At 39.7% G+C, this 27,483-nt stretch overlaps 1 protein-coding gene across 4 annotated transcripts; it reads left to right on the top strand.

The window, feature by feature from the left end:
- Nucleotides 1-10: 10 nt before the first annotated feature.
- znf644b (zinc finger protein 644b) lies at nt 11-27,483 on the top strand. Of its 4 annotated transcripts, none has more exons than XM_056378779.1 (8): nt 11-296; nt 971-1,038; nt 4,662-4,710; nt 16,617-19,319; nt 20,513-21,067; nt 23,122-23,244; nt 23,523-23,619; nt 24,809-27,483. In XM_056378779.1, exons 4-8 carry the CDS (start codon nt 16,631-16,633, stop codon nt 24,984-24,986), a joined length of 3,642 nt encoding a protein of 1,213 aa, XP_056234754.1. In that variant the 5' UTR covers nt 11-296; nt 971-1,038; nt 4,662-4,710; nt 16,617-16,630; the 3' UTR covers nt 24,987-27,483. The 4 variants fall into 4 exon arrangements, with proteins under 4 accessions (XP_056234754.1, XP_056234752.1, XP_056234753.1 ...); XM_056378777.1 differs by having other exon boundaries at nt 20,513-21,091; XM_056378778.1 differs by lacking the exon at nt 971-1,038 and having other exon boundaries at nt 20,513-21,091.

The raw sequence follows: 27,483 nt of genomic DNA, 5'->3' as shown, positions 1-27,483 counted from the left end.
TGTGGGGACATTAGTGTTACTTTAATATTGTAGCTTGGTTACTATCCTTTGATGGTCCTAGTGTGTTGTTCTCTCGGGCTCGCGGGGAACCTGGACAAAAGGGGTCGGTGTGCAGTTTGGGTGACGCTCATTTCTCTACCTCCGCCGTGAACAGTGAAGCCCTCTCCCCTGGACCGGAGTACAACCTACGTGATTTTAAAGCAAAATGGCGACAGTCTAACAGAAAGGGAAGAACCAGTGACGATGTCAACCGCAATGACAAACTTGTGGACTCCGATCGTCGTCGTCGCCCTCAGGTAAGCGTTACACTCTGCGGTGCCGTATGATGTGCGCAGGGATACATTGTATCCAGGCACGGTCATTAGTCAGTGACGTGTAACTGTCGGAGGTCGCTGTGAAGCTATGAAAACACTGCAGTGCCTTGAACGGTGCCGCCGTGTTTTCTCACATTAACTTAAAACTGCTTCCGTGTTGCTACGTGGGGACTAGGCGACAGAAAAGAGCTGTTACGGTTGAATTCGTACGGCGTGATAACATTTGTTGTCACGTTGGATATCTTTGTAGGGAATATAATCATCTCACGCAGACCTAAACGGCTACATAGTAAACTTGGCTTCTCTGCCTTCCCTCTCTGACTTTAAATGGCCTATTACAAACACAGGGTGATTGTGAGAAAGAGTGAGTGAGAGTGATTTTGAATGCGGTGGCTGTGGGAATATTAGTAGACCCACATCGTATGGAAGTTATTAAAAGCCAGGTGTATTGCCAGTGGCTAAAGCAAAGCTGAACTCCAGTCAACCTGCAGGTCAAATTGAGACTGCACTGAAGGGCCGGAATGAGGACAGCAAAACATGACATCTAACATAGCATCTAAACACATTTTTAACAACTAAAATTTGGATTTTGAACAAGCTGTGGTCTATAGCTGTTCCCAATTAGACTAAAAATATTTTTTTTGTTGTTGTTATAGGACTACACACCTAGGCTCCACCCACACAGGTGTTTTAGCTGAGGAGACTTGTCCCCAGGACTGCTTGGGTGAGTACAAACTGTGGTTGATCAATGCGCCCCCCCCCCAACTTATTATTATTATTATTAGTAGTACTTACAATCACATAATTGCCAACATAGCTTCACCCAACGTCTGCCTGATGAAGGCTGTGTTTGAAATCACTCCCTGTTTACTGTAGGCGCCTTTAGTGCACTACATTTACCCTCCCTTCATTTTTTATTTGACTGCATTTTGAGTGTGGAATTTATCCATTACATAGAACCATCAAAATTTCTCAAATTGGTTTGACAAGAGTCCGTGATTCTACTTTCCACTGACAGTCACACAACGCGATACACATGATACTACATCAGTCAGTAATGACGCAGTGTGACGTTGATTAGCAAATGTCCAAAATCTAAATTAGCCTTTATTGTTCACTATAAAGTAAACTATTCACCGTCTTTGTTATTCTGACATGTCCACATAATATTGGCAAAATGGCTGCAAATGCACTGCCGCTGGCAATTACATTAAAATAATATCCATTGCTAACACTAATACAATCAGTTTAACTAATCTTTTGGGAGATAGACACTGTGTGTTCGTTTGTATTTGGTTTCACTTGGTAATGAACTGTTACATAACACAACAAAAGTAGCTAATTTAGGCTGTTTATTTGGTGTGACTACAAGGTTAGCACTAGCGCTAACCAACTTGAAATAATACATGAATACTCCCAAATCAGAATAAGGGGTGTTTTTTTGTGTTCTTCCCATTCTGCCGACAGTGTGTGAATGTAGCAATAGTTTTGAAGTCTAGAGGTCTAATGAATCAGAATAATCAAAAACACTTTGTCGTTGTGTTTAATTAGATATTATTACTGTCTAAATGACTACATTTGCATCAGCTTGCAGTGCAATATTTTTGTTGTCTTTCAATAGCTATTGCAATATTCAAGCAGTAGCATGACAGCACTGGAACTGTTTTAATAGCTCACTGATAATTATAATATAATTTCTTCCAGTAAGAAAGAAAATTATTTGCATACTAATCTTCAAATTGTCTTCAGGATTTGATGTAGTTGTTGTTGAAGAGCAGGTTAAGGAAGAGTTTTATATGATGGTAGAGATTATAGTATTTTAATAGCTGAGCTGTTGGGGACGATACACACCTTGGGGAATAAACATTGCTAAGGAAACATTTGACAATTGACAGAAAGAACCCAAACACTGGTGGTTCTGATCTGCAGAGTGTTATGCAGCAAAAGGTGTTGTTCGGTTGAATTTGCTATAGCGTTCATCAGATATAGATATTTTTCTTTGGAAACATCATCATCAAACTGAAAGCAAATAATGCAGAGACCAATTGAACTTGCAACTAATCACACATTTCCTTTATGGTGTGAGTATTTTGTTGATATTTTTGTGCTCAGTAGTTTTGTCATTACAGAACTTCCATAACGTTGGATCTACAGTAGGAGAGCTTATGTACATTGTAGTTTGATTGTGCTAGACTTTTTAGTTTATGTCTATTTTTTGTGTTTGAAATATATTTTTCATGTATAGATAAATCTAAATGAAAAATAAAAAAAATAAAATAAATAAAAATCAAAATAAGGACTCCAATACGCTCCAATAGTTGAACACAACTGTGGTTTTTGCCTCGCAAACACTACTCATCATGAACTGGCCAAAAGGGAGCGTTTTACGTCATAAATCATGGTAAATAATAGTAAATTGGTGGTAAAACATTTTCACCGAGACAAATGGTGCTTCGTACATCCATCTGTCCATCCCCAGTGACCACCCAGAATAATTATATGAACAATCTATGAAAAAAAAGGCACCTCCCTTCTATATTAGCTGAAATATGTGATTTCATGAGTCATTAAACAGAAGAGATAAACAAGCATATGAGGCAAAAGTAGGAAGTTGTAGCTTCTGCAGACAGCGAGTATGAATGACATCCCAGCTCAGGAATTGAGGTATTGTAAAGATGAAAGGACAGACCTAAAGAAGTGAGTCCATCACTCCCTGCAGGTGCGTAAGGACGAGCTTACGTGGCTATAGGAAGAAGTCAGTGACAGCTTAACAGCCTAGTGTAGGTTTTAACTGCATTAATGTACCGCAGAGAGTAAAGGAGTCAACTGTTGGACTAAATAAATCACATGGTTGAGGCATGTTATCCAGAAATTGATTATATGTCACTCGACAAGGTCAAATATTTTAACCAAGATGCCTGAAGTCCCTGAATGCTCAGCATAGCAAACAGTTATGTGTTCTCCGTTGGCCTGGCTGGCTGCTTACACAGCTATAAATGAAGACACCTGGGACTACTTAAATGGGAGTACACTGGCCTGAATTAGCGACTCGGCTGAAGAACAGCTGCAGAGATGAGATATTTTAGTAATCAGGTGGATCTACCAAGAACGTGGAGTTCTGCAGAGCTATATTAGAGGTGAGGAAACAAGGGCGGCGTGTTTTCACAGAATCACATTGCTATTGCAATTGAATCATCTGCATGAAATTAATACCTATCAGTTATTTCTCGAGGTGGTCTTAACATATGACGCTGTTCAGGTTTTCTTTTTTCTGTCGCACAACAGGCCGAGATGGTGTCAGTAAATACTAATTTTATCCAACCAGTAACTGTTACATAAGACAGAGGAGAGTTTAAGGTAAAGTTCATGAATTGGCAGCAAACATAACTGCGACACTAAAGTCTTTTATAAAGGTGCTTATTTGTCTTTTTGGCACACTTACCATTGATTAACTGCCTTTATACGTCTTAATGTTTCCTTATTATCTGATAAACATGAATTTGAACGCATGTTTTCAATGTCCACTACAGAAAATGACACATTACTTATGTTTGTTTACCAGTTTGCTTAAAGAGGCCCAACAGGGAGTTTGACATTTCCAGGGTTGAGTTGACCCCAAACATAAGTAACTTCACCATGAAGAATAACAAACATTACAGTTTTTGAAGGACTATTCGGCAAAGAAATGCAATATATACTGTATGTTTAAATATACAACATATAAAACATCTGGTTTAATAAGAGTGCATTATGGTAATTCTTGTATTTTGTCTCTTTCAATAAAAGTGCAAGCTCAGTTTGGGTGACCACTTCGATACTTTTCTATACTGGGTTTGAACAAACATTGAAAGAAGAATGTTGTTTTTGTTGTTGTTGTCATCATTATTTGAAGCTTTAGTGATGTCCCTCACTTGTAAGTCGCCTTGGATAAAAGTATCTGGCAAATATGTAAATGTAAATATAGGTGTATTTGTACATGTGCAGTAGTGTGCTCTCTGTGGGACGATAAGGAAGTAAAGCCAGTGCCAACAAAACACAAGGTTTCTCTTCTTGTCAATCATTCCAGTCCTTAATCCGACCCTGCTAAAACCGTATTTCCTTGTGTCCTTACTTGGCTGTATTGTTGAGGAAATAATGTCAACAGTTTTCAGTTATGAATCCAAAAAAACAAAGGTTGAATTTGGAGGGACAGATTCCCTGAGGCAGGGTGTGTCACATGGATTCATGAAACTGCACTGAAATCTTACTTGGGTTGTTTCCCATGTGAGATCTGTGTATAGTGTGCCGCCTGTCAGCTTTATTAACAAAGTTTCAGAACACTTTACTAACTATTTGACTCTGTTACAGGCGCGTTTTAAAGAACCATGTGATGGAATCAGAGCTTCGACACAGACTGGTGAGTACACATTGACTGGTTCCTTCTTCGAGTTTTATCTCGTTAAACATACTGTCTGATTATTCAGATACACTCTCTCAAATGTTACAAACGGAGGTGGCATTAGTAGAATATTGTCTCTTAATAGAAGTGACATTATCCGCTCGTGGCTCATGATTCAGACAAGAATCCCAACAAGGTGACATGCAAGTGAGGCGATGCACATTTATAATTTGTCTCAAATAGCCACCGAACTGAAATGAAGCCACTGCTACAGACGAGCGAAAATGCGTGTTGGTTGTTTTAATTGAAAAGCAAGAACATGTGTATTATGTGAAGTCTTAATATTCTCGTTAATAATGCAATTCTTCTAATCATAATGGCAGAGCATAAACCTAATATGTGGCCGTCTCTGAAGAGGTGTTATCGCTCAGAGACACAGTTGTATGTCTCCTTACCGGCTTAACACCTGAAACTGTAGCTCAGATGTGTGAAATGCTCTGAAACTATAGCTGGGTGTGATTAGCAGTCAAATTAAATCTGAGATGTCAGTTACATGTGTCAGTGCCTCCACTCCTACACTTGGCAGGTTGTAGGGAGTGACAAGCTGGCTGTTGATTATTTTCCAGTGTGAAACAGAATCACTGACAAGCAAATAGCGATCACAGTTCAGCTGTCTTTGTTTTAATTTTCTTAAAAATCCAAGCCACTGTGGTGAATTTGGATGTTGAAATTGTCACCGCATTGAGTGGTAGGATTATTAAATGAGTAGTTCAAGTGTTGCTCAGGAGTTTCTTCTGTAATTTTTATAGCAAAATATTTACTAAATAGTGATTCTGCTTTATTGTCTCCAACTTCATTGACAGCCTCATGCTGGTCGCTCTCTCTAAACAACCTACCACAACACAGACACGTACACAAGAAGCTGTGTTTCTCCCAGAGGTTCATTTCCACCTTTTTTTTAATAAATGTCTTTTTAATTGGTTCTCTATGACAGTGGTTGGACAGAACAAGAAATTTGAAGATATCACCTCGGTGATTGACATTCTTCACTGTTTTGTGACACTATGTTAATTGATTATTGAAATAGTCGTTAATTGCGGGGCTACGTCGTTTTGATTTTTAGACTTTTATACAGTACCAGTTACAATATAGTGTCACTTTTTAACATTTCAGTGCAAATACGTCAGTATGTGATGAAATTTAATATGAAAAGTATGGCGTGTATTTTAAGTCTCCACATCTTTATACATTTGCTTCTTATCTTATTTGCTCCATCTCATAAAGTTTCTATACTTTCTAACCCATGTTATGTTTGAGGGATGATCAGATTTTTGAAATTGTAAAATGCTTAATAGTGGCCACTAGTACCATTTTGTGCAAATTGATTCTACCTACACAATTTTTTGACATTTGATTTAATATGTCTAGTATGTGCGTACAATCTTATTTTCAACCCTCATACAGTAATTTCAGCTCTCATATTTGTTTCCTGGTTACAGTGCACGTCATATAAATGAACATTCACTGCTGCTCCTGTAGGAAGCTGTATGAAGACATGAGAAAGCTTTTGCTTTCTTAATTTGTGACGGCAGCTGTTCTGAGAAGGGTTCGCAGAAACATATTTTGGATGAATTTCTAGGGATAACGCTTCGTTCTCAGATACTTATCCGCTGACACATGATGCAGCCTGATTATAGAAAAAAGCTTCAAACAAGCAACTTACAATACAGTGCACATCTTGACAACATGAACGCTTGGATTTCTTTTCTTTTTAGTGTCTAGTTCTGGTTATCATTCATGTTCGTAGACGTAAATTTTCTGTTCTTAAGGGATTACGCATGAATTAAATAGCACTCCCATTTATTCCTGGCAAGGAAATAGTTTCAGAGCAGAAACAGGCTCAGACTATTTAAATCTTTGGTCCATCAAAGGCTGGATGAAGCACTGGATCAGGCTGCCGATGCCCACAATCCAGCCTGCTGCTCCCCCTCTGCAGATCAACCCTCCTGTTATCCCGCCTCACTCAGGCTATGGACCGTTTCCTCCACTAAGGGGCAGAATATGATCACTGATATGCAAAGTCGTCACTCAAAAGGATGAAGTATTGAAAAGCAACATCAGATAATGTGGCCTGTGTAATCACATTACACTGAAAAGATGTTAAAAAAAAGAAGGGATGAATGATGGACACAAAGAAGGGCTAAAAATATATGCTTATCATTATATGAAACCTTATAGTAAATAATGTCCGGAGGTAAAAAAAAAGAAAAAATCCATATGCACATGCAGTTATGTGTATTCATAATATTATAGTACAAGTCATTTAGTGCTTATTTTTGAGGAATAATCTAGTGTACATCCATTATTTATATTTGAGTTAACTGTGGTTTTATTTGTCAAGCACAATAACTAAATCCAAATTACCAGGCAACCTAAACAAAATAAGCGCTGTATGTATTTATACTTCAGATCTGACCCAGATGCACCCAAGTCTACAGGAGTGTCAAATTAGAATAGTCTTGTATTTATCCCTCTGAACATTTCACAAGTCCAAACAACCTCTATCTCTGAGGGTTTGGATTAGTGAGCTTCTATTGTACATGAGCTGTGAGACAGCTAACCCTTTTCTGTGATACCTATCTAAGGTTGAGCTCAGCACTTTCCTCATTAATTTCCCATTTATTCTCAGAGTTGGATGTGATATTTTAGAGATTTGAGCATGCGGGGCACAGGTTAGGCGCAATTATGCTGACGGAGGGCTTTTACAGACATGCTCAATGAAATCTTGAGTATAGGATTATACATGTAGAAAGTTATATAGCGATTAACCTTCATTTCAGTCCCCTCGGTGATCTCTTGGAGGCAAATCCTCCTCCAGTCAGCAGCTGTCAGGTATATTTCTCCACCCTAATAAATGACCTTCAGAATGATACATTGAGGCATTCATCCTCCTCCTCCTTCTTCGTCTTCTTCTACTTCTTCTTCTTCTTCTTCTTCTTGCTTTTGAAGCATATGAGGAAGGAATAGCATTTGCCCCTTCAGGTAGTTCAATGCTTCCTTAAACTACATCCTGCTCAGTTTTTCTTCAGCGGTAACTTAAAGGCACCCTGTGGAGTTTTTGACCACTAGTGGCGCTATGGAGCAGTGTTTTTAGCGGTGAGTGGACCCTTGTTTTGACTGACAGGTAAGATGACTTTTTTTTTTGTGTGCAAGAAAACTCCACAGGGCACCTTTTAAAGTATGAAAGTGGTATGTTTTATTACCTTTTAAATGAACGTCTCTCTCACAACATGTGCCAATCTTGTGTTTTCATCCGTGTATTTATTTATGATTTTTTTTTTTATTATTTCTGATCATATTTATTCATTGTTATGTTGGATTGTAGATTGTCACAAGTGTTTATTAAAAACTCCTACCAATTCATTTTTCATGTAAAAAACTGTGGTGGGGGTGCTGGTGGTGGTGGTGGTGGTGGGGGTGGGGGGGGGGGGGGGTTAGAGTATCATAACCAGTTTAATAAACAAACCTGTTTCACAAATTAGCTGGAAATAAACGACAGTAATTTGAAACAAGACAGAATAAAACTGATTTTTGCACCAAAATCAAGAAAATGCCAGATGATTTTAAAAAAGCTGGAAGCAGGTGAAATAATCGCACCCTCCATTAGCTTAGATTTTTCACAGTTTGAAGAAAATAACATTTTTGGAAGCGGGGATTTTCACAGTGTGTGTTTGAATATGTTGGCATGTGTCTGCATGTGTGGGTTTGTTTAATTTGTTCTTTTTTTTGTTTTTTTTTTGCTGCGGAGTCAGACATACAACAACTGACGGTATGTTAGCAACAGCAATAAAACAGTGTCTTTTTCCTTTTCAGTGAAGTAAATATTCCTTTGTAACAAGAAACTGGAAAAATCCTGTGAATTGGCTCATAATCCAGAAAAGAAATCAACACCCATGTTGATGTTATAGTTGTTAAGTACCATAATTCAAGGTATATATATATATATATATATATATATATATATATATATATATATATATGCCATGATTATAATTACTTAAGCAAAGGCATTTAACACTGTTATAGATTGAATTAATATAATTATCACAAATGCAGTAGGACTTCATGACCAAGCCACTTCAAACTATCGCCAACTACCGCTGTCTATTATTTTTGGTGCGTTTTGTACACCGACGCCGCAGTAAGCAGGCTTTCACAACAATGGCAGTTCCCTCCCTCGCCCCTCAAAGAAAGGACATTTTTGAGCCCCTTTGATTTGGCCCAATTTGTTTTGATGTGAGGAGTGAGTGGTTTTTAAAATCTCCTTAACTCCCCAGGCCTGGCCCAGCCTCCCACAGGCCTAATGACCGTAGCCTGGCCCGTGTTGAATAATACAAATGCTCGCGAGGTGGAGATGGGGAGGAGGGCAAGGGGTTAGACACGGGCCCTCCTTTTACAGTACACCTCCATTGATAAGATTGTATTAATTGGTATGAATAGAGAGGGTTTTCTCCCTCTCCTTGTATACATTTACCATTATACTCATTAGCTTCCCGTTGCCTCCCAGCGAGTTTCTCCTTCACATCCCCCGGGCTCTCCTGGGAGGCAATTTGCATCTCTCCATGGTGTCTCTCTGGGGTTATTGAGGAAATATTAGCCCCCTTTTCTTCTGTGGCCGACCCTTTGATTTATTTGGAGCTGGAGCTGATAGAGTGGCACTCACATGTTAATGACTGGCGCTGATACAGGCCCCTGGTGCAAGACGACTCATTGATCCGGGTTGAAAAGGTACAATTGACAAGCAGTACTGAATAATCGTCTTACATGTGTCTGCGTGTGCCTGTGTGTGTGTGTGTGTGTGTGTGTGTGTGTGTGTGTGGATCTTGGGAAATGACAAGGGATTCCCACTGCTGTCAAGGCTACTGCGCTCAAGCTGTCCACTTTTTCTGATAGAGTTAGATAAATAGGCTTTTGTTGGCCTCTGAATTCCTCGTGACTTTTTGACAGCCACAGTTTTTGGCGTTTTTTTTTCTTCCGAGGCTTGTTTCTTCTTTGTTCACCATAGGCTCTGCTGTTCTTGTCATCTCTTTGACCCCCATGTGATCATAGTGGTTCTTATTTTAGCCATTTCTAGGTCTCTAAACCCAATCAGAGGCTGCGAACGACACACTTGATCCAGTTTCTGTTTGGAGTTGTTTGTCCTGATCTAATAATAGAACTCAAGGTGACTACTGAGGACTCGCTTTGGTTGCCATTAGTGACTATGAGGCCCCCCTCCCTGCTCCTGCCGTGGTGCTCTCATATTATGTTTTAAAGAAAGATAATGAGAGATTTCATCCTAATACCTGCGATGCTTGACATGCCTCCGTATCTAAGCTCACTGATGTCTGCTCTGCAATGTGGAGCCTGTCCTCAATTTGGAGAGCAGTTTGACACCAACTCCCTTTCATCTGAATGGTCACATGTCTACGGCAAAGCGGCAGCAACAAAGTTTGTTATATATTTATATATATATTTCTTTTTTTTTTCCCCCATCTCAACTGAAGTGGAAAGCATCTGAGCATGCCTAATCATAGCAACAACCTCTGTCTTGCTTAGTATTTATATACTTTCAGTTATATGGTAATAATAACATTTAATAAAAGTCAACATCCTAACTGCCACTAAACAAAAATACCCACCGCTGCAATCACCGCATCTCCTCTGCATACTTATAACAGATTAGAGGTTATGTATATCAATTGCACAGCTCATGCATATTGTTATGAAGGAGAAATGCAGGAAATGGAAATGTGCCATTTCAACGAGCCGGCACAGCTTGCCAAAAGCGGGCAAGTGGGTAGTGCTTGTGGTGATGGTCGGGTTTGTTTTCCTCTCAGTGTTGGGGGATGAGAAGTCATGTATCTAAACAGAGCAGATATGATGTTTATGAGAGCCATCTGCTTGGCAGCCCTCCTGTGCCTACTGCCCTCCTCAATGTGAGAGCAGCCTCATTAAAACGGTCACATGCCTGAGAAATTTCTAACTGCTGTTTTTTTTTCTTCTTCTTCTTCTTCTTTTACTTCTTCTTCTTCTTCTTCTTCCCCTCTTTAAAAGGAGTAGAGTTTAAAACTAACAAAGCCTTGGGAAATCCCCATCAGACATCCCTCCCTTAATCCATTTAATTTTGAAAGGTATTGTTTAAAGCTTTAAAGTTTATATCGTTTAATCCCCCTCCAACACTACGGGCAGCAAATGAGGCCGTGTCAGCAGCTTGAACAGATATAATCTACTCCACACAACAGAAAATCCTCCTTCAAGACAAGGTTGCATGGGTTTCCTGTGAACTCACTGTTTGATGTTTCTACCTGCTATTGAACATGACTTCTGTCTTAACCCAACTGTCACTCGCTCCCTGTCCCCTTTTATCACTCCGAATGTTCTCGCTTCACCTTTTTTCATCAGTAAATCTACCATCACAGCCATTTCACTCATTCCCCTTTTTCAGGAGGGGGGGGGGGGGGGGGCAAGGAGAAGTTTGTTGTGGGCAGTTTTTTTTCTCTCTGCTAATGTTGTACCTCGGCCAAAGAACAAGACTGTTTTTGGTTTGTGTGATTGGTTCAAGGCGCTGCTCTCGCCGGTGTGAACCTTGTCCCGTCTCTGTGTCCCATTTCTCCCTCTTCACTTTTTTGTTTTTTAAATACATTATTTTCTATCCCAGAACTTGGTTAAAGAAGGAGACATTTTAGGAATATATGCTTGTTGAAACCGGTCTCATATCAGTCCTCTAAAAAATGAACTTAAAGCCAGCGGCTGGTTAGCTTAGCACAGAGACTGGAAAAGGGGGGGAAAGCTAGCCTAGCTTTTAGCCTAGCTCTGTAAAAAATACACCAACAACAACTTGTATACACCTTGTTCTTTTGTAGGCACTAAACAAACAAGATACGACATGTTTGTGAGCTAGAAAGCTGCTGGTAGTAGGATTTTGTTTCCTTTGGACAGAACAATGTTAGCTGTTGATTCCAGCCTTTATGCTAAGCTACTGTAAGCTAGCCCGCTGCCGGCTGTAGCTTCATAAAAGTTAGCGTCTTGACGTCACGGCGGGGTTAGCCTTCGTTAAATGAAAATGAAACACGCTATTAGAAAAATTGAAACATTTGTGGTTTTAAACAAGTTAAACAACAATTACTTTGTGAACATACAAAAAAAAAACCCACTGTTCCCATAAAAATTCACCGCGGCGGCAGCAGTTTTGTTCGTATCAATGATGATCACCAGTAAATCTTTCAACTTCCTAGTTGTAATCTCTGCTATCTGCTTCTTTAGGGCTTATGGGAAATGTTGTCTGTTAAATATGTTGTTGTTTTTTGGTTTTAAATACCATCCTTGTCTAGACATATGGAGTGAGCCACACAACATACTGTTGCGTAAGCTTATGTTCCAGGGATGGAGTTTTTAAGTTATTAGTGTAGTAACAAATTTCAGTGGGATTTTTAATGAGGTTGTTGTGCAGCAGAAGTTTCTGTTCCCTTTATTTTGTGCATGTGTATACCCTTTACATATTTTATAACACATTATTTTCTATACTAACATCTTATTACTTAAAGCAAGGTAAAGTTTGATGGGGAGATTTTTTTTTGGGTTTTTACCTCAGGCTATCTGTTACCTCCAGTGTTCAGTAAAACTAAGATAAGCTAACCAGCTGCTGGCTGTAACTTCATACTTAACAGACAGACCTCAGAGTGGTATTGATCCTCACATCTGAGTATTTCTCAAATATGTCACAGTATTGCCTTAAGTTACCACTTCCAGTAATGCTTACCTGTGAATCTTTACTTAAATCACGTGGATGCATGCCGATATTCTTGTTGCTAAAGCATGCATTAGCATTTAATTTATTGTTTAATTTGTCTAAAAAGCACAATTTCTTTGCAACATACGACCTATGGCCCTCATATATTTCCCTTTACTTTGAGTCAATATAACTCCAGTATATATTTTCACTCAAGCATGAAATTACATTGTTTAGTTATCAAAGGCTTTGTGTAATTACATTTGTGCAATTCAGGATGACAGGGCTGATAGTGTCTGCACAAGATGCTGGCATACATAATCACAGCCAAAATCCCATTAGGGAGAATGGAGACCATTATTATGGAAATGACCTTTGGGTGACAAGAATTCAGTGGGATAAAAGAGTATGTAATCCAGACAAAGACATCGTGTGAAGCCATTCTCTTTATTTTCTCCTGTGCAAATTTAAGAAATTTAGGGTTGTTTTCTGAATCTGCAAGTGTTGTGTTTTTTTAATTTTTTAATTTTTGTATTCTTATGCAAAACAAGACAAGCTTTATCATATAGTAGTAATTTCTTCCTGCTTCTCTGCTGTTTGATACTGTGAGTAACGGCAGGGCTAAGATAGCAGAAGAAGAACTTAACAGTGTTTTTCTTTTTCTTTTTTTTTTTTTTTCGCTGTGGCACCTTCGCTGAGAGAACATACTCACCCTGGGATTACTGGAGTGTCAAGCTGTATCTCTGTCTGTTTGTTTTGAGCCACGCTTTGATACTCTCACACTAAAGAGGCAGCTTCATAAATTCACATTGTGTCAAATAAATCAATAGATCCCATTAGCTGAGGAAGTTGTGTAGTGCAGTACTTGAGGGACCGTGGCCCCCTTGTTTAGACATTTCTCCAGCAAAGGCGATGGCAGAGGAATATAAGGTTGGCTGTTGATCCATACAGACAGCTCCAGCAGTTGAAATGGTTTGGCTGACTGGTCCCAGTTGGTCTTTAGCGCCGTCTCCACTGTGCTGCCAGCCTGGGTTTTCAGTTGAACAGGAAGAAGGAATTTGCTTAGACATTCACAGCCTTACAAGCCTACAGCACCAAACTCTTCCTGCTCAATCAGCTTGTTGTCCTGCTAGACTTTAAGTTCTGAATTAAACAACTTTGAGTCACAATGAATCTATCTTTTTTTTTTAATTTTAATTTTATTTTTTAATGTTCATGATTCGATGTTCAATGGTCAACGGGACTTTGTCTACTGTGAGGTTGCAACTGACAATTATTTTCACTATCAATCACTATCTCTTTCCCAGATTAAATCGAAGGCAACTGGACTTGTATTTGTCTGTGGAAGACAAATACAAGTCCAGTTGCCTTCGATTTAATCTGGGAAAGAGATAACAATGACCTGGACGAATGAGAACTTGCACAGACACTATCAATCACTGTGTAGATTGTTATCAATCAATAGTGTTGTCTACAATATGTCAGAAAATACTGAAAAATACCAATATTGACCAATATTGTTTTGTCTGACAGTTCGAAACCCAAAGACGTTCACTTTACAATGCCTTGTAGAGTAGACGGTTCTTGAAATGTAGATCAGAGAATCGCACTGACAGGGTCTAACAATAATGCTTGACCTCTGCGCTCAGTGTCATTGTGATGGACGCAGGTTGCGAACTTTGTCTCTAATCACTTTCACCTGCTATTATAGTCACATTGCCCTTAAAGAAAAGTCATATGACATTACTGCCTACACAGTTACCTAGATTAATGAAATAAATAATTCAAGCTAAAAAAAAAAATTTTGCAGGCAAATGTTATGGCATTTTCACAAAATTAGATTGTGCACAGTGGAGAATAACAGGAAGATGAAAGAGAATAGGGCATGACATGCGCTGAGGTTGTGAGCCAGACTCAAAGCCATACTGATGTGAGTACATGGCATGCTTCCCAACCCACCGACTATCACAGCATACTGCAGGAGATCATTTTTAACTCCATAACTTGAGTTGATGTCACTTTTGCTGTTAGTAAAGTAAAAATCAAAGCTTTTATTATTATGGCAGTGGAGTTTACAGTTTATTAGGTACACCTCTAACAATCTTATTTCATCCAACACAACAGCCTTGCAACAACTCCCATCTCTATAAAAGTTGAAAACTCCTCCATTTTTTGTTGGTGCCACGATTCTGCACGACTGCATTGGTGTATACTGAGATGTGTTTCAAATGATTTGTCCACTTCATTTACATAATAAATGGTAGGCAGAATATTAGAAACAGCTCTCAGCACTAACCATTCCCTAAATGATAAATAAATAGCTGAATTAATGCCTCTTTGACAGTGTCAACAAAACTAAATATTATAAGCTTTATAAAGGTATTCGGTTGCATAGGATAATACAGATGTGCCTAATAAAGTGGCCACTGAGTGTGGTTGGTATTTTCTAATACTTTGTTCACCCAGGACAGATTATTAAAAAAAACGTGTTACAATAATCTTAAAGGCTTCAAAAAAATGTAGGTTATATTGCTTGGTTGTTGTATCGGATTACATCAGATTGGACAGGTGTACCTAATAAACTGGCAAAAGGTTTATCTATAGCATGTGAATTTATTCCAATTTGAAAACATAATTTTCTATTCCTGTTGTCCTCAAAATGAGATGCAGACTTCATGTCCTGAAAGACAGAGAATGAAAACTGCTCAGTTCATAACTGAAAGGTGTTCTGTAGTTTGTTTTCCTTTGTCTAACAGAACACAAAAATAATGACGCTCTTTCTAAATCTTGTTTACCAAATTGAAAAACAAGGCGAGTGTCTTGGGTCTTGGGTAAAATACGAAACAGGGTTCACAAAAGTACACAGCAGATTGATCTGTGCATACATCTTAACCGTATTAAAGCTGATAATCCCTGTAAATATCTTCAGGTAAATCAAAGTCAGCCTTTTAACATTGACTAAATGAAGTAAACAGAAGCAAATACATTTTTAAAAAATCGCATTTCTGTTGAACCTCTGTTCGTTATAAATATAGAAGCGAGTTGTGTGAGTCGGCTGCTAATGAGGCTTGCACATTTTGAACCAAGATATTTTGATGGTTTTTGCCACCCTGCCGTTTTGGGGTAACAGTGAAGTTTGCTTTAAATATAGAGCGTCTGTTCCCCCTTCAAACCTCTAACACCACAACAGATGGGGAGAATATGGAGCTTGGAAGGTTTTACCTCAGAGGTGGTAACAGTGAAGCCACTCATTAACACTGAATTTACCACTTCGTTAGCAACGCAACTTCCTGTAGAGAGCGACCAGCCCTGGATGTCAAATCCACCGAGCTTACATTTTACACTAAATCAGCCTTGGACAGCACAGTGCAGTCTGTGATGAGATCTAGCATACACATGTTGAACTGTGTGCTGATTATGATCCTGTTCAATGATTCAAAGGCATCAATTTTAATATGTTTGTTCAAATAAATATGAATAAAAATAAGAAAAGAACCCTTGTGGCTTAAATTCAGCCATTCTTAAAAGAATTAGTATGCCTGTCCATGTGGATGTGCAAAGGTGTATGTTTTCTTTGTGTGCGTTTTACACAGATTGTGTGCCTGCCAATTTGGCAGGATTCAAGTAACAACAGTCTCATGCTGGGATCTGTGTTGGCACCATCACAGAGTGATAAGACACAATATGATCTCATTGGAGGTGTACTTTGTTCCCATGGAAATTGGTCAATTTTAGCAGACGACTGAGAACTTTAGGTGGCGAAGCAGGAAGGTTATCTCCCAGAAGTACGCTCACATAATTAAGCATCCTCGCCAGGGTATTCAGGGCTAACAGCAGGGTTTGTTGTGAATAGAGGTGGCAAAAGAGGGTGTTGGAAAATCATAATGCAGCACAGAATAATACCACTCTCATTTTACGGAGCGGTGGGAATAGCCCAAAAAACTATTTCTTTCAACAGTACCATATTGTCAGTGTGAATGAGAAAGAAATAGATTTTATTGTACCTGTTGTACAGCAGCGTGTCCTTTTGTAATTTACATTATTTCATTTGGTAAATTGTCTTAGGATGAAAAAACAAAGTGGTAATATGCTTAGCTAGGATTATAAAAACAGAGACGTCTTAATAATATTGTGATGTTCTTTTATATTTCAGAAAGTACTGCTACTATGTCTGATCTGAAGCCAGATGTTCAAGAGGACAAAGACGTGGAATCAGTGTCTGACAGCCCGGGTCGTACTCAGGAGCCATTACAGAGTCACACATTTTCTCTGAAAAACAATACTGCAGGTCTGTCCTCAGATGAACACGAAAACCCTTTAAATGGAACCCAGCCGAATCCATTTGTATACAGCAGTGTCCCCGCTGTTCCCCATGCAGGCAATTCATTGCCTTCAGGAGCACTTGTTAATGGGCCTGGTTCACACCCCACCTCAGAGGTACACTGTGTCCTGAACAAAGGCTCTGTTTTATCCAACAATGTCCTGGATGCCGCGTGGCAAGTGGAGAAGGACATGAGCCCCGAGGTGTTACCACCACCTAGTGAGCTTCAATCAGACGCTTGGAAGAACACAGCGGGGCTCGCTGTAAAAACACTGGCCACACAGCCAGGTGTCAACACGCCACCGTCTCACTCGGAGGAGAATGAGTCTAAACTGGCCTATTCCGCACTGTCAGGTGACAGTGCAGAGCAAATGCACATTAGCCAACCTCGGACAAAAAAGACAATAGAAACAGGATCTGGACACGGCGTTGAATGGCCAGAAAACTCCTCTGATGATTGCGATGATGTTGAAGTAATCAGTTGGGATTCGGAAAGAGAGAGCTTCCTGCACACTGACAGAAGGCTGGAGACCAGAGTGATACACCAAAGAGACAGGCGCCACAATACACATGTAAAAAGCATGGCAGGCTCTCTGGAAAAGGTTAACAACAGCTTAAATCACACACGCAGACGTTGCTGCAGTGGTAATGATGTTGAAAACGTTGACATCGCCGGCAAAGCCGATTCTTTGGACACACAATGCGGTATTAAATATTCCGTGGTGCCATTCAAAGATCTCCCGGCTTTACACTCCGAGCACCATATTAATAGAGCAGCACAGGAAGGCTGTAATGAGGAAAATGACCCTGAAGATGAAGACAATTTCAGTCCAAAAGTGGAGCAATCGACAACGAAGCAACTTGGGCGAGATCCGTCTTTCTTCTCATGCACAATATGCAATGTTAATTTCAAGGAAAAAAGACATTTCCATAGACATATGATGTATCATTTAGGCAAGCATAATCAGGTGAACAGTGAAAATGTTTCACAGACCTTTATATGCAGGGAGTGTGGGCGTCTGTTCTGTGATAGCAACTCCCTCATGAGGCACATCATTATTCACCAAGATAGGCTGGAAAAACTTATGGAGGAAATCAAGGGTCTCAAAAACACTGACGTTGAAGACGGAGGCGCCGCAGTGCAGTGCCCTCAGTGTGTGTTTGGTTGTAAATGCCCCAAAATCTTTGTCCAGCATGCCAAAACGCATGATAATCTGAAGCACTATTACTTCTGTGAGGAGTGTAACTACATTTCTCTCACACGGCAGGCACTTGAACTACACTTGCATGTCGCACACCTCGACACACACCAGCCTCAGTGTGGGGAAATGACTCATACTAATGATGCAGAGGAAGCAGACCATGTTCAATTTCAGTGTAAGATGGGTTTTTTCACCAGCAGAGACAAAGTAACATTGGAAAGACATCCTGAGCTGGAGAATCCGCGATCACACTCTGGCGATTATAGAAAGTTTGCCGACCAGCCCAAAATTGCTGGGAGTAAATCTGCCTTTGGAGAAGCAGCCCGTTTCCCCCACTGCTCCGGTGGACATGAGGACATTTACGTTCAAAAGTCTGAAGACAAAACCGTCAGTTCCCCTCAGTTCAAGTGCCACGTCGGCTGCACCAAAAACACGCTGTCGCCATCTCTGTGGAGGATCGGCAAGCATGGAAAATTACTCCTGCAGCCAGAGGAAAAATTAGATGTGGCAACTGATCTCACCTGTGTGGAAGAAGACGGTGAAAAAAATGACCACGAGGCTTTTGGCAGCTCAAAGCAGGCAAACTGTCCTGCAACGGCTGATGTTTTACCATCAGCTAGAAGTCTTAAATTAGACCAGATGTTCTGTCAGCGTAGCAAGAACAACCTGGAAACCAGGAGTTTACACGCCAAAACAAACCAAAATTCTCTATCAGTGAGAAAAATGTCAACACCTTTGCAAAACACTATTGACAACATGAATGGTAATATATTGCCAAGGCTTAGCCGGAGGCGTAAGAAACATTTTGGAGTTGGAGAGCTGGAGAAAGGCTGTGAGGGCGGCCATAACTTCAGTGATGACACCAGCAGAGCCACAGGCAGCTTCTTGGAAAGCAGTGAGAGAGAAAGGAACCCGTACGCTCGGAAGTATTTCAGAAAGAGGCAGAGGTTTTCAGCCAAAGACCAAAGCGCCCATAAGCTCACAGATGAAGATGACGGAGATGAAGACTGCAGTGACATAGAGCAACTCATAATCAAGGAGGAGTATATCGAAACCACAGTGTGTGATGATTTCCCAGAGTCGCCTTGTACGTCTATGAGTGACGGCTTTGTTGTTTCCCCTTCTCAAGTGGTAGAGCACAAGCTCTGTCCGTACTGCCCCGCCATCTTTGAGTCTGGAGTGGGTCTGTCCAATCACGTGCGAGGGCACCTTCATCGCGTGGGCTTGAGCTATAACGCTCGGCACATGGTTTCGCCGGAGCAAGTGGCGCTGCGTGATCATCAGCCGCGAACCCGCAGAAGGATCCCCGCCGCCATGAGGAAAATGAGAAGAGGTACGAGCTTTATTTCAACTATTCTTACAGGCAATTAAACGATCAGAACTCAAACAAAGGAGATATGAATGAGTGTTTGATAAACCCCTCCCCCAAAAGCAACCGTCCAGACATAGTTTAGCAACCAACAGGCACAGCAGGCCTGTCTAGCCTTTTTCAAAACAAATGAATACACAAGTTTAAGAAATGGATTAAACAGCATTGTTTACCTGCTCCAACATTAGTCCTTCCAGCTACCTAGCGTACTACCAAGAGTCAGACGCTACCCAGTGTTACCTCCAAGGCCTCGCATTTCATAATAGATTATCTTGTGGTGTACAGGTTATGTTAAAAAGAAAAAAGAAAAAGCCCAATTCACGGCCGGCACTTCCACTGTGTAGTATTTCCCCACCGTACAGGAGCAGGTTCTGGATGCTATTATATCAGAGTTGTGGACCAATGTTTGCAGCTCTGTCCGCTCTTTTTTCTGTTCATCCTGAACATCCTGCTAAACAAAAGATGAAGCATCATGAACTCTGTATCCCAAGGCAAGTTATATAAGCTAAGTAGCTAAACAGGGTTAAGAATGAAAATTGTCTCACATGATATTAGGACCAAGTAGTTCTACAATGCAATATAGGAAAAATGCTGTGTCTTATAGTTTCTCTGGATCATTCACTAATGAGGATGCTATCTTTAGCCTCAGTCTTTTAGCACAATATCATGTATGTTCCCCTCGAGTTTTACAAGGCAGCATTGTCACCCAACTCATGGAGCTATCATTATCTTAATAAGCTTTCTACAGTTGATAAAATCTGCCAGCGAGAGTTTTCATCTCTTTGGTGAGAAAGTAAAAAGCACTTTTGTCTAGCTCCGTCTGAAATGAAAGACCCATTATTTTGAAAATCACTATAAATTTCAAGCGGCAAATTTATCTGGTTGTCATTATAAACAATGTATGTGCCATGTGAGAATTGAAAGAGGCATAGCAACAGTAACCAACGGGGGTGGGGCTTGGTGAATGGCAATTGTCAGCTTACTTAGATTTTGGGTGAACTTATATTCAGTTGTAAGACAGATTTAGCCTTTTTTTTTAGCATGGCTGCTGTAATTTCTTTGCTAATGCATGATAATTAAAGTCACAGCTGCAGTACGGGATACTGTTTTGATCCTTTCATTTCAATTATTGTGACAAACTTTATCTTATAATACAGCTGTTAAGCCAGAAACAAAAGGAGAGCACACATGTCCCCTGTGCTGGGGTTGGTTTGATACTAAGACTGGCCTCTCCAACCATGTGAGGGGACACCTGAAACGAATAGGCAGAAGTGTTACCAGCACCAGTAAGTCCCCGCTGTGCATCCTAAATGAGCTGCTACAGGACAAAAAGGAACATGGGAACATACTGCAGATCCTAAACAAGGACCACTTCCCTCCAGGACCTTCAGTCTCTCAGAAGTTCATCAGCAGCAGCGGCCTGGTCTTGATGCGCGCGGCACTACCAGTGACACTCCAGTATGAAATGAAGCGTCCACATGCCATAGGGGATAGATTTGTACCAAAGCAGGAGGCACAGGCCTTCTCAGAGAGGAATAAGCCACAAGCAGAAGCACAAACAGACCTGAAGGCCTCCTCAAGCACTTTAGTTGAACTGCTAAAGACGAGACGGGAAAGTTCGGCGCTCACAGCGAGAAACAACCGCGACGCCCATGCAGCCAGGAAGCTCTGTGTTATGACCAAAGATTACAAGGAGGAGACACAGATGACAGGTGTGGAGCCCGCCTGGACTCACGGTATGGAGGCCTAGGCTTTGAGCTTGAGAGCAGTTTCATGGCTGAGCAGGTTTTGTATGTTTTAGCACGAGTAGAAGTGAACTCCACAGATACAGTGACTTACATCACTGCCAAACACCTCAGGTAAGTTTTGAGTCCATGCAAGTTGATTTTCACACTGTAGGAACTACAGTAGGAGATTAAATTACATTTGTTAAATTGGTTAAATTGGTTAAATTATACTATATTTGTAAACATTTTTGCAAAATCCCTCATAGACATAAGAAGAACTTCAAGAAATATAAAGTAATTTACTACTCAGTTGAATCATTCGTGTGTTAATTCTATGCGAATGTGTAGAACATGTATTTTGTGCGAGCTGCTTTGTTGTTAACAGTGGCTAAAGTTCATAAGTTATTCTCATCAAATACACGTATATCCCTTAAATGATTTATAATAATATATTAGTTATGGTCACTTGCTCATTTTATCATCATCAGTAGAATAGCAGTGTCTGAATTGCTTGATGGGACACTATATCTTAAAGTACAATAGTTAGAATAGAGTTATTTAACTGCATATTATTCATCTCCTGTGTCTGGTGCTTAATTTGAATTGCAGCAGGTGCATTATATTTTATACCTTTTGCTTGACAACACTATTTTGGAACAGGAGATTTTGGCATCATCAATCAAAGAAAAGTGAAATATTTTACCCCCGAATGAAATCTGGCAGTGAAAAGACTTGACAATGCCTTAATGACGGTAAAGTAGAATCAAACTGCTCGTATTGTTTCCCCTTATTATCAGTAGAGGAGCATTTGAGCTTTGTTTGACTGAAGAGGAATGCACCACGTATTGTAATGGGGATAGCATTTGTTTAATCAATATTTTATCACCAATTTACAGTTTCTCAGTACAGATACCTGTATTCTGCAGGGGGAAGCCGGTTAAACAGTGTGAGAATGGTTCACAATCATTTGATTTGTGGGAGAAAGAAAACAACACATATTGTCGCTTGAATGTCACCAAGTGTTTTTGAAGTTCATATTAAAAAATCATGAGATTCTCTTGATGTCGAGTTGGAAGCCCATCATCCGTGTTTGCACGATTTTGATTAATGTCTGTCCAAATCAAACTTTCAGTCAGGGACTGAGAAAGATGTTGGTGAAGATTTAGAATCAAACTGCTCTTTGTTGAGTTTTATTTTAAACTGAATATTACAGCGCTTGTCATTATTGTAGTGTTATAGTGGCAGCTTAAATGTACTCCCAAAGATGGCTGTCTGCTCTGTGTCCTGCCCTGAAAACTGATTTGGATTCCGGTTTCTATTATACTATTAGATACATTATATTACACCATTTTTAATCAACATTTATATTATTTATATGAAGAAAATCAATGGGACACTGTTTTTATCTCCTCTTTAAGCTGAAATTACTTTAAAAAATCAAATCAGGTTATTTAATTTTAATGTTTAATGTTTTGGGAAAACCACTTAACCATCCCATTTCTGGGTATTTATTACAAGTAATGGAGTGCAGCAGTATCGCTGCCGGTTTTCTGTTATAAGACTAACAGATCTGTGATTTCTTTTATTTATTTATTTTTTGTGTGTAGTTTATGAATCCTGCGTGACTCTCATGAGGTGGTGTATGTGAAAATGGCCCCCCTGAAGACACAAGATTGTGTTAAACTTTACCGGTAACACTTTTCAAACAGGAGAGTGCAAATCAGATGTTTGCAATGAAACCAGGTGGAAGAAGACTTAAGATCACACTGGGACTAACAGTTTTTGCCTGATAATAAAATTACTGCATGAACTCAAAACGCTATCCTACAGTGCCTCTCTCCTTAAAATGCTATGTAACTTTTGATGATCCTAAACCTTGATTTTAGGCATAAGTATCAGATAAACAGTCTCAAAGTGAACATCATCCAATACTAATTCCCATTAAAGCATAAAGACAAAGCAGGTGGAAAATATAACCACACCCATTTGCCTTTTTCCCCCTTGAGTTTAATTTATTTTTTCCATGTTCTATCTTTCAGGGGAATGTGATTCAAGTGAGATTTGTATTGAGTGTAACAGCAACTTCCCCACTGCTGTCAGTCTGTCTGGTCATCTTCAGGCCTATGCATGCAGGAAGAGGATTGCTGTATTTGAAGAACCGGGTAAGTTTCTGAAAAAGGAAAAATGTCACGCGATAAAAATTGTAGAAAAAATGTCAGAATGTAAGATTAACATCGATTAAGTGGCTCGATCTGCAGAACAAAATTAAGAAGAATATTTTTGGATGAATGCTGCATTGGGAGACATACATCTCACTTTAACAAATGAGATTTTGACTAGAATAGATTATTGGCTGTGAGATTATTTATTTATATTTTGCCTGTCAGTGATAACCTAATACACTGCCTCAGATAAAGCAGTGTGCTGTTTTGTATTTTAGGCTATGATTATAAGCAGAAGAAGCCGAGACCAAGGCCTGGGCTGAAAAAGAAGATTTTACCCTCCTTGAACTCTCAGATTTACACACTCACCTGCAGGTACAAAGAATGGAAGGTTACACGTGTAGGCAGCGAGAAATCTCTCCACCCAGTTACAGATTTCATACACAGGCACAGGGCCGATAGCTCATCGGCCATGCAACTGGAACGCATGTAAAATACATGTTCCGTATCTGTGCGGCTGCAAAGGTCTGCACGGGCCTCAGTTCAGACGTCCATATACGGCCTAAAATGTGTGACTGTGTGGAATGTGTGCGCTGCAAGTGCATCAACTGTGCATGCGCTAGCAAAGCCAGCTGGATGCTTGTCGCTGCTGGCCAAAGTAAGCCACGGAGGAACAACCACAAAAACATTTGGAACGACAAACTTAATGAGACCCGTAAAACACCATCACCCTACTCAACATGTCCAATTTCAAGAAGCTAGCAAAGGCAAAGCGGCTAAAACTAGCGCCACGCCGCTTACCTCACCTGTGCATGTGTGGATCCAAGAAGTGAAGATTTATAACCAGAAATAATTAGTTTCCCCTTATTCATAGAGAGAGAGAGAGAGACCCCTCACCTTGTTACTTAATACTTAATAGTGACTGTTTTATTATGAACATACATTTGAGCTGTATTGATTGAAAATCAGAATCTGCCAAAACTGGAGTAAACAGGCCAGACTCTCAAAATATCAGAAAGGGGAACCAGCCAAGAAAATCCCCGACGATGAGGGGCACCCCAGAGCTAAAAAGGTGCGGCCTTTCAACCACAGCTATTGCACCTATCCTCTCCCAGATTCCAGGCCCATATCCACCTAAACAACGGGCCGCACCACATGCGATATCTGAAATGTCAAAAAATCAACAACTCGTTTCAGAGTGCAAACATGGAAGCAGTGGCTTTTTTTTTCTTTTTGTCAGTGTTTTCCTGCGAGAGGTTTATAGTCCACAGCTGCTTGGGAAACCACTCAACTGGCTTAAGGGTGAGACACTGTCAAGACACCATGTAGTCAGTAGACAACAGCTTCCCTTCTTCAGAGTAAATTGAGGACGTCTACGAACTCCCTTGTCAGAGTAATACACTAGGCACATCACCTGACCCAGGCCACTCCCTGTACATATGGAATCTGTAACTGAGGGGTGGAGAGATATTAATACAACAGAGAACATCTTACATTTTCTGACTGGAGGAAAATGTTTGCGTGTAGTAGCAGTGACTGTTTCTCCCTTTCTTTACCTTTGCAGATTCTGTGACCTGGTCTTCCAGGGTCCCCTGTCCATCCAGGAGGACTGGATCAAGCATTTACAGAGGCACCTTCTGCACACTGACGTGCCCCACTCAGGAACAGGGATGGTGGAGGTTTTGGGTCTTCGACACAAAATACAAATAAGCATGACTCAAGAGCACCCAGGCACTGTGTAGAGTTGCACCGGCCTGGAATGTGAAATCTGAATTTGCACAATATTTAATACCACTCATTATTTTAAAGTAATCTGCGACTGCTGATAGAAGTATATAATAGTTAATTCAGAATACTTTAAAATCTTATATATAAATAATACTGTATATATAAGCAATAACTTTATTATAGGATATTACAATGCTATGCTTTGCCTTATCCACTTAGTTAATACAACTTTTAAGATTTATCTTTTAGGATCTATCTATCTAGTTTAATTTGAACATAACCGTGGCAAAAGATAAACATATTTCTCCAACTCAAGCTGGTCTGCATTGTTTGTCATGATAAGAAAAAAGTGCCTTGTTATTATGACAAACTAGTTTGTAAAAATGAGAAAAGATTACAATTATAAAATGAAAAAAAATATCCAAATATCTGACTTTCTATGCCAATAACTGAAAAAAAATCTCAATATCTTACTTTTTATAAGAAACTTTTTGCCATAAGAGGAATATTGCCACTGCTATATTGAATGACGGTCATGTCTCACTTTCTCTTAGAGCCAACATAAAATAAATAGTGTGCTCTTTTTAAGCAGTGTACAAGGGGCTGTCATTAGTTTGCGGATGCTTTGTAGGATCACACCTCTCTGTGCCTGTAGCAGAGAGTCCTCTTAATCAAAGTGACATTCAACATGCTGCATTATGTTGAGACAACTTGCTCCGTCATTGTTTATTCTGCTGCTCAACCTTCAACCATCACTGCAATTTCTGAAACCTGGCCCTCGTCGCGGCTGCGATATCGGCGTCTTTTTTCGTGATCTGGTTATCACGAGAAAGATTTTACAGTTATAATGATATATTGTTATTTTTTTTCCCCTCATTGTTGCAGCTCTGTATGTCTGAAGGCTTCGGTTCTCACGTGAGGAAGGATGTCTTGTAATTAGTGACATATTTGCACTGAACATATACAGAACATGCCCCGTAACCTGTCCTCCAAACTTTAACACAATTCCTCACAACTTGGTGCTTATTTTGCCGCTTAGCAGAGACAGTTTGATACTTTCAGACAGGAGAACGGGCTATGCAATGCACAAAGATGGCATATCAGTTTGAACTGGTGCACTTAAATTCTAATTTTTCTATTTTTTCTTCTTCTTTTTTTTTTACATTTTCACTGTTCAACTAATCAAGCAGGGAAGAAGACATTCTTTTTTTCCTGTGTGTACATTGTATATATCAGCTACAGTTTGTCCTCCTTAGCGCACCCACTGTATGTGGTTGAGTCAGCTGAACGCATTATCAAAAAAATTCACCCCACACTTCAAAGAGTTTGATTAATCCATATAGAAAGAGAAAATCATTATTATACATTCAGTTGTCAGTTGTGCGGTCTAACCCAACAGCCCTGCAGAAAGCCCTGCTTCATGGAGGTTAAAATGTTCAGCTTGAGTCGAGTCGAGTCGTGTATTTTGCGGTACCGTTGAACTGCATGTGTTATGTTGACAGGTGTTCCTATTATTTTGCCCACTCTATACAAATCAATAAGCGAGGGGCCAAACAACAGGCACACCTCTCTGTATAATGCGATTAAATTCAACAGCAGCACAAATTACAGCCTCCAAAATGATCACATTATCGAGTCAACACAATTCGAACTCAACACTATAACCTTCATGGAGGAGGATTTTCTGAAGGACTGTTGGCTTCGACTGCATTTGTTTTTAGCTAGGTGTTCCTGATAAACTGAGTGTATTGAACGAATGTAAATGTATATATTGCTCCCCAGTTTTTCACATTTCACACTGTAAAACTTTAACTAAATTAAAGAAATATTTACCCTGGTTGTATGACCAGATGTCATAAAAGATTAGGCATTTTATGTATTTATTTATCTATCTATTTTTCCTTGAAATATTCAACTTGTTACACTTGAGAGTTTAAAATTGTAGCACTCCGAAATATACAGTAATACCCTGATTTGTATTATTAGCGTACAAGTTATCAAATTATGTAATAATTTCTATATAATATATATCTTCTCTACTGAGCTTCGATTGTTTTTAGATTTCAAGTTTAACTTAGAAATCAGTGGCATTAATAAACAACATGCATGATACAAAGCGTCACTACTATAAATTTAGTGAATTATACTTAATCAGCCAAACATACAAAATCAAAGTCAGTGTTGCTGAGTTAAATGAACAATGGGATGTTGATGTTAGTAGTAACTCATGGGAACTGGTTGGTAATAATAGTTTTTGGTGAAGTGGACAAAAGGTTTGACAAGTGTGTGAAACAGTTCGGCAAAGTGTCTGATGAAGACTTTGGATGTACAGTTGAAGCCTGATAGTCATGGCGATTGATCGGTGGAAACAAATGGACACATTTTTTTGTTTTATGTGGAGCTCAAAAGCAAAAACACAAGAAGGTTAAAACTGAATCTTTCTGCAGCTTTACACAGAAACAAGAAAATACTATGGATCACACTAAAATTAAAGTGTAACATCTGCAATGA

The sequence above is a fragment of the Seriola aureovittata genome, chromosome 6 (genome assembly GCF_021018895.1).
Source record: "Seriola aureovittata isolate HTS-2021-v1 ecotype China chromosome 6, ASM2101889v1, whole genome shotgun sequence".
NCBI classification, from domain to species: Eukaryota; Metazoa; Chordata; class Actinopteri; order Carangiformes; family Carangidae; genus Seriola; species Seriola aureovittata.
Note: the sequence above shows the minus strand (reverse complement) of the source record. Positions and strands in the feature narration are given on the sequence as shown.

Coding starts and splice junctions, on each gene's coding strand:
- znf644b (XM_056378778.1), top strand. CDS start 16,631: ATGTCTGATCTGAAGCCAGATGTTCAAGAGGACAAAGACGTGGAATCA. Junction 21,092..23,121: donor GGAGCCCGCCTGGACTCACG/GTATGGAGGCCT, acceptor TCTATCTTTCAG/GGGAATGTGATTCAAGTGAG. Junction 23,620..24,808: donor ATTTACACACTCACCTGCAG/GTACAAAGAATG, acceptor TTACCTTTGCAG/ATTCTGTGACCTGGTCTTCC.